At 35.6% G+C, this 8,196-nt stretch overlaps 1 protein-coding gene across 1 annotated transcript; it reads left to right on the top strand.

Annotated features, from left to right (window-relative positions):
* The first annotated feature begins 212 nt into the window (after positions 1-212).
* LOC141251480 (uncharacterized) lies at positions 213-7,991 on the top strand. The gene is made up of 19 exons (XM_073670334.1): positions 213-240; positions 531-661; positions 1,324-1,441; positions 1,538-1,764; positions 1,904-2,006; positions 2,401-2,471; positions 2,568-2,642; positions 2,727-2,870; positions 2,968-3,193; positions 3,864-4,346; positions 4,886-4,947; positions 5,029-5,169; positions 5,252-5,323; positions 5,929-6,063; positions 7,129-7,203; positions 7,293-7,405; positions 7,514-7,633; positions 7,707-7,775; positions 7,928-7,991. The coding sequence occupies exons 1-19, from the start codon at positions 213-215 to the stop codon at positions 7,989-7,991; spliced, it is 2,457 nt and encodes an 818-aa protein (XP_073526435.1).
* The last annotated feature ends 205 nt before the right edge of the window (positions 7,992-8,196 follow it).

The following is an 8,196-nucleotide window of genomic DNA, read 5'->3' as shown; positions in this document are numbered from 1 at the left end:
GCTTTTGTTTTTATGCTTTTAATTAATTTTTTTCGAAGGATTTGGTAGAGCTAATGGTAATGTTGTTGTTGGTGTATAAGGAACGAGAATGCGTTGAGGTGGTTGCCGAGATCTGAACGGGTGGAATGATGATAGGATGACTAGAAGAATCTTGGAGCTGCATCGACTTGGAATCGCCATAAATTTCCTGCTTCTTTCTCTTCTCTGCCTTCATGACGACAAAACGTGCTTACAAGCTACGTATCCTTGACATCTTCTTCTTTAATCCCCACTCTCATTAATGGTCTGGGGTAGAACTTAGAAGAAAATTTTGGTGGATTGATTGATCTGATTTATCTGTTGCACGGGAAAACTTGGAAGATTTTAGTCTGTGTCGTTTGAAATTGAATGATATCGTATTCTGGAAACTTTTTTCTGTTCTCTCCTAGATCTCTATTTTGCACCTGCAATTTCTTCTATTCAGTTCTTTGCAAGCTGTCCAGTTCTTGCCTACATTTTTCTACAAGTGCCCTTGACTGTTTTTAATTTAGAGGAATTTGTAGCTCATGCCTCTACAGTCAACTGCCTTAAGATTGGTAAGAAGTCATCTAGGGTTTTGGTCACTGGAGGAGAAGATCACAAGGTCAACCTCTGGGCTATTGGAAAGCCTAATGCAATAGTGGTATGTATTCGTGTGTTTCTTCATTGCTATAATTTGCATTGCTCTTCCAATTAGCACTGTGTCTCATTTGGATTTCTGGTCAGTCTCTGGCCATTAGCTAGTGTAATGCTTTCTAAAGTTGTAGGATTACTAGTTTGAGCAAAGAAGTAAATATGCAAATCCTTCCCGTAAATATCTGGTCTGTGTCCATCTAAGAAAAAATTTGGTCAATGCGTTTTGGCTTCAAAATAAGCTAATGAAGAATAATCTACAACGAGTTCGATATAATCTCCGCCTATATTATTCACATGGTTCCTTTTGTTATCCTTATATGCTTGTTTTGTAGTCTATCCCCTTGAACTATCCGTTCTTATTGTGACTTTTATGGTAATGGATTTTGGCGTCTAGCTGATATAGAAGTCTATTAGTTTATGGCTGGGGGAGTTTTTTTGTAATTAAATACATGATTTTATCAGCTAATGGATGGAGATTGGAGAACGATAAAAAATTAATCTTAATTAAATTATGCAAACTATTTTTTAAGGGAAATTTTGCCAACTAGTTTGTAATTGCTGGAAAATTATTAACTGTTTATTCCTTCTATCCGCTATAGCTTTCTTTCTAGTTCCTTTTTGAAAACCCGAGGTGCTTTTATTCCCTAGTAATACTTGTATTTTGTGCAGAGCTTGTCAGGTCATTCTAGTGGGATTGATTCAGTGAGTTTTGATTCTTCAGAAGTGCTAGTGGCTGCTGGAGCAGCAAGCGGTACAATAAAGTTATGGGATCTGGAAGAGGCAAAAAGTATGGTTATCTAACATATAAAATTTCACCTTCTTAAGGAATGGATGTTGCACTTTGAGGTTGTTATGCATCAACTAATTTGAATTTTTCTTGTAGTTGTCCGCACTCTTACCGGTCATCGGTCAAATTGCATTTCTGTTGATTTTCATCCATTTGGGGAGTTTTTTGCATCTGGATCTTTAGATACAAATCTGAAGATATGGGATATAAGAAAGAAGGGATGTATTCACACATACAAAGGCCATACACGTGGTGTAAGTGCTATTAGATTTACCCCTGATGGACGTTGGATTGTGTCTGGTGGCGAAGACAATACTGTCAAGGTACTAAACACTTCATACTTCTCTGTGTTCTTGTGATCGAATATTCTACACATGAAAATATGTCTTTCTAAAACAAGGACATGTTATCATCTGCTCCAATTGAGTATATGTGATTTTTAACATGATTTGTAATGACCAGCTGTGGGACTTGACAGCCGGGAAGCTGATGCATGATTTTAAGTGTCATGAAGGACAAGTTCAATGTATAGATTTCCATCCACATGAATTTCTCATGGCAACAGGTTAGTAATCTTTTATGTTGTCGAATATATGCATGTTTTAGTAGATTTATTTCTGAATTATAAGACATTGAGTGAAGCTGCTGGCTTTTTGATGTTTGATACTCTTCTGGAACCTCTTTATCTTTTCTTGATTTCTTTGATTGCTAAAATGAAAGGAACGAAAGTGGGAGAAGCTGAAATAGAATGACTTCCCAAAATTTTAAAAGTAATTGTGATCCAACAAGGGGTTTTCAGTGAATTTGAGCATTCTTTTGATAAAATGCATCTCTGTACTTGTATATTTGATTCATATGGTATTCATTATCAGATTTCTAAATATATTGATACACGTCCATTGATGTGATTTTTTCATGTGCTTGTGCTGTAGTTTTAATTGCATCCTGCTCATACACAGGTTCTGCTGACAAAACTGTTAAATTTTGGGATCTTGAGACCTTTGAGCTTATTGGATCTTCAGGGCCTGAGGTATTTAGTTTGATTGGAACTAGTACTTCCTGTCTATATGTTAAATCATATGAAATTTATAACTGTTATTAAATGTTTCCTTTCTATCTGACCTAGACATCTGGAGTGCGTTGTTTGGCCTTTAATCCAGACGGCCGGACTATGCTTTGTGGATTGCATGAAAGTTTAAAGGTAAAATGTGCAAATGTATAGTAAAGGCAACCAGTCAAGTACAAAGTTATTGATTTCTCAAATGAATGTTAATGCTTCATTTAGGTTGTCTCTTGGGAGCCAATACAATGTCATGATACAGTGGATGTTGGATGGTCGAAATTATCAGATCTTAATGTTCACGAAGGGAAGCTTCTTGGATGTTCATATAATCAGAGTTGTGTTGGAGTTTGGGTTGTGGACATCTCAGTATGTGCTGCTATCAGAAATTACCTATGCTTATTTATTTATAATGGTGAAATTTATCAACATTATCCTGATGGTTTTGTGCCATCTGTGAATACAGAGAACAGAACCGTATGCTGTTCAAACAGGTTCAAAGGTTTCCACAGAAACCAAGTCTGCTACTGGAAGGAATTCATCAGTTTTGACTGAGAACAATGTCAAAGTTGTAGGGCGGTTGTCTGTATCACAGAATTCAGATTTAAGTGAAAAAGAGACTAAGCCTGCTGGAAGGGTCTCAAGTCCAACAAATTCACTGCCTGTGAATAAAGACTCAAGAACTATCTCTTGTAAGTCTCATATACTCCCTCTTCCGTTTAGAAAAATTCACAAATATTAAGAAAGACATTTTTGGACTAAAATACGCCTTAATTAATTTAGTTGACATGCATAGATAATGAGTTATAGATAAAGAGAACCGGTTGTGTATTAAATGAGGCTGCTTTATGTGAAAAAAGAGGGTTAAACTGTCTTAATGGACAATTTAACGTGAATAAATATATAAGCCCTGATGGATAATTTCAATTGAATGGAAGACTAGCCTGCTGCCTTACTTAACCTTCAGCTCTTATGATAAAATCCACTAAAGGTCAGAATATAACCTTAAGGGACCATTTTGGGCCAGGATCACCCTAAGGAAACCGCTATCTCTCAGAATCTAAGAAATAGGAAATTCAAGAGAATCTCCATTTTTCTGTATCAAATTCGATCATAATCTGATTACAGACTGACCCTAGTGCTTAAATACTGAATTGAAATACTAATAACTTAAGTGGCTCACCTAGTCTAAATTCAGGACACCAATATTGACTTCTAACATAAATTACTGGAATTAAGATAGAAATAACTACTAATCAGATATATTCTAAGTGCTGGAATCCTATCATCTTGTTATTCATTCATGTCCTTGGAGTAGTTTTAACTTATATATTCTAAGTTCTATTCTGGTTTCTGGTGAAGCTACCGGTGGTGTACCTGGCACCCCTCACAGAAATAGTATAAGCACTAGTCCAAAAAAATTTCCTGCTTCAACTGCAATTTCAACCGCAGTATCTATGAGAAGAAATGCTGGGAGATCGCAAATAGCAAGCAATAATGGTGTAACAACCTACAGTAAGTCTGATATAGTACCTGTTGTTGTGCCAAGAAATGATCCAAGATTGGAGGAAGCTTCTGAAGCAAGAAAGGAGATTTTCGGTAGAAGAACGATTCCAATCTCTTCTGTGTCCAAGTCATCTAGTTTTAGAAGGCCTTCAAGTGCAAGTGATGAGTCAGAGGGAGAGTCTGTTGCTGTCAAACCTCTAGAAGGAGGTGGAGTTGCAAATAGGAATATTATGCGTTCAGTTAGAAACTTGAGTATTAGTCCCGATGACAGGTCTCTCGGCTTGAAGAATGAAAATAGATCTTCCTCAGAGCCAAATTCTGGCCCTCGACATGGAAACTGTATGTATTTGTACTTGCTTCGTGTTAATTTTCTTCTCCAATAGGATTTCGTCATTAACATGCTTTCTCTTTTCTTAAAATTCAAAATATATATGGTGAATGTTGTTGTGGGTTGGGTCATTTTCAGTGTGGATCAATGGGGCTAGACTGGCTAGTTTACTTAGTTTCTGTCTGTATATTCTTTCATACAGTTGTTAATTAGTATCTGCTGTACTCAATGTTTTATTAGACTTTATTTTGAAATTTTTACTTTCACGCACCAACATCTCTTTGGTTGATGCACAACTATGGACGTGTTTTGTCTGCTAAAAGTTTTGTCTGTTATTAAGAGAGAGAACGTCACAGTCTAAGTTTGATACACATGATCTGTGGGAGCAAGAACTGTGAGATATGTCACAAAATATATCATTCTCATGTATGTGTCTGTTTTTTTTTGCAAATTCTGTTGCCAAAAGTGATGGATGCTTGTGAACATACATTGACATCATCTTATTTCTGCACTTCATAGTTATTTCTTACTATTTTTCCTTTCTTCTCAGATGAATTTCGGATGCATAAAACAAGCAAGGATACTAGTTCATATGGAGTTCAAAGGACAGGTGTTTCTGTCATCTGAACATTTCTCTGAATATTTTAAAACAGAGTGATGCACATAACATTCACTAATTTTGTTTTGATTAAGGCTGACGTGAAATGTTGTGTTACATCACATTTAGGAAGGATACGCTCTTTTGTTGCCAACTCTGAGGGGAGAGAGAGAAATCCTGGTCATGAGGGTCCTGCAACAGTCACTCGCGATGAACCAATCCCAAGTTCTAACATGGTATAATTGCTTTCATCTATTACTTTCTTTCTAAAACTGGCAAAGTTGGTTTATTTTTATTTACATTTGGGTTTTCGTGAAGCTGAGGTGTTGGTTCTTACTTCTTTCTTACACACTCACTTCATCCACTGATAACATATTATCTAAAACTAATGTACTAGAATGAAAAGAACGTGACCAATTCATTATAGTCTATGGTTTTCCACAACTTACACTATTAAATAAATATTGACAGAATAGTTTTATGGAATGTACAGAGTCTGGATGCAAATATTCATAGTCAATAGTGTAATTTGAGGTGTTTTAAAAAAGGAGATTTTTTATTCTTTGAAAAGATATTATCAGAAAGAAAAATATCTTGAGACAATAAATTATCTCCGACAAGACAACCTTTGAGATGAGACCATGTGTATGTCATACAAATATATATATATATATGTTAAAATATCACTCTTTTCCTGCTACCTTTACGTTGAGAGAATATTTGATTTTGCTTTTTATACAAGGCTATTAAAGCTTGCCAGAAATTGTGCAATAAGTTTAGAAGCTTTTCCTCTATCCACCCTCCAGACGTCCTAATATGGAAGTTTGTTCCTATCATTACTTATTGTAATTTAGTGATTCAGTCTCTCCTACATAAGCAATTTTAGTTATTTTGTTTTCCAAAATGTATAATTCTGATTTTTGTTTCATATGTGAAGCTTTCTAGTTACTATGAGTTTCTGTCACTTACTTTTGCTTTTTATATCTTAAAACCAGAAGTCTAGACGAGGGTATCCCCCATCTCCAGAAAAAGAAATATGTTCTGTCAGTGATGATGATGCTGTGGCAGACATATTGGAAAAACATGGTCAATTCATGAGTGTCATACAGAATCGTTTGTCCAAATTGCAGGTAAATCTATAAGATTAATGTGTCTCTGCTATTGTTTCTTATTTATGTATCAAGCATTTTCCTTCTTTTCTTATGGGGCTTTACAGAAGGATTGCATTCCTTCTTGTCGTAAGAATTAAATTGCATGCTCATTCTTTCTGCATGTTTTTCTAATTAATAAAGGGTCCTTTGCATTACTGCGACAAACAATGGGTTTGTTAAATCCGTAGAAACATAAGGTCATTTCACCACACCCACCCGTTATACAGAAAAATATTTGAACACACCTGTTAAATGCTAACGGTTAGCATTTAACAGGTGTGTTCAAATATTTTTTTGTATAACGGGTGGTTGTGGTGAAATGACCATATTTAACGGTTGGTTTCCGGAAAGTTTCTCTTTCTAAAACCTAGCTTATTTGATCCCTAAATTGTTAGGCACTAAAATAGATCTGTTTAGAGTTATGATTCTACAACTGATGATTTCTAACATGATGTATTTGCAAAGATTGGACTTTATTCCTTTTCTTACTCTCTCTGCAACTAGGGATTGAATATTTCCTATGATCAGATGTTACACGCACGAAAAGACAACAGTGGACTAATACCTACACCCTAGGACGAAATAAACTAAAGATGATGAAAGAAACGCCGATAACTTAATAAATTAACCTTCCGATATGGTAATTCTAGTATATACATAAATTCAATGAACTACCAGCCTTAAATATTAAAGAGCAAATAGTACATTTAATATTCAAAATAAAAGAGATGAATAGAACTCTATATTGCCAAAGATATAACTAGTGTATATGCCACCATTTATTCTTTCCTATTTCAAAATAATCGAGCAGCAGAAATTTCTCATAATTCGTGACAGTTCTAACAGCTTATAAAAAATCAATGAAGTTTACCCTAGATGATATCTTTCAAGGATTTTCAAATGAAAGTGCTTGTGTGGCAATTGTTAAATTACATTACATGCATATTTATAAGTTATAACAGCGTTCTCCAAACATGTTACTTTGTCAGCTTTATCATATCTGTTGATCATGAAGTGTGACCTAACTAAGTGATACTTGTACAGATTCTACGAAGATATTGGGAAAGAAATGACATAAAAGCAACAATAGGTGCAATGGAAAAGATGGGGGATCACGGAGTAAGTGTTTGTTTTCTTCAGAATTTGATATTAATTGGCAAGTAGAAAACATAGAACTCTCCATCTCAGCTTCTGAACCGTGCATGTAGGTTCTGGCCGATGTAGTCAGCCTGTTAGCAGAAAAAGTTGACGTTATTTCACTAGAAGTTTGTACTGCCCTCTTTCCGCTTCTCTCTGGCCTTCTCGAAAGTGACATGGACAGGTGATAATTGATTGCATATGAACTGCTTTTCTGTGGTGGAAATGCATGTACAGTTAGATAATGTAAAATGTAAGATTAAACTGAAGGCGGTTGGATCCTGTGTTACAGGCACTTAGAAGTTTCGTTGGAATTGCTGGTTAAGCTTGTGAGAGTATTTGGTCCAGTCATCTATCCAGCAGTATCAGCTACTACCCCATCAGTTGGTGTAGATATCGAGTTAGAACAAAGGTATTTTATTACCCCCATTTCCGTTTCTTAATTCACTTACCATTCTGGTGTTAACTAATAATATTATCTATAGGCTGGAAAGATGCAACCTCTGCTTTATTGAACTCGAAAAGGTCAAGCGCTGCCTGCCCTCCTTCACAAGGTCAGAATTTCATCAAACAATCAATTCTTTTTGTTTTTTTTAGCCCCAGATTAAGAAGAAATTATTTTTCCCTCAACTCACAACAGATTTGGATTTTAGAGGGAGATATCTTAGTTAAACTAAACATAAGATCTGTTTTATATATCATGTAGAAGAGGGGGTGCAGTTGCAAAACTTGCACAGGAGCTGAACCTTTCAATGACATCAGCGTTTTAACGAGGGTTAAATCTGATTTTAGAATGCGATTCCTGTGTCACAAGGGAGATAGTGCATGAGCTTCATGCACGGGGAGCTAGAGATATATATGTTATGTACATGCTAATCCAAGGCATTTATTAAGCGAGTGTTTATCCCTTTTACTAAGAAACTGAAGAACCCTAAATGCTAACTCAATATCTGCTGCTTCTAATTGCTACAGGCA

Source organism: Phyllobates terribilis, unplaced genomic scaffold (assembly GCF_046119375.1).
Source record: "Phyllobates terribilis strain yellow unplaced genomic scaffold, ASM4611937v1 Scaffold_7121__1_contigs__length_39836, whole genome shotgun sequence".
Classification (NCBI taxonomy): Eukaryota; Metazoa; Chordata; class Amphibia; order Anura; family Dendrobatidae; genus Phyllobates; species Phyllobates terribilis.
Note: the sequence above shows the minus strand (reverse complement) of the source record. Positions and strands in the feature narration are given on the sequence as shown.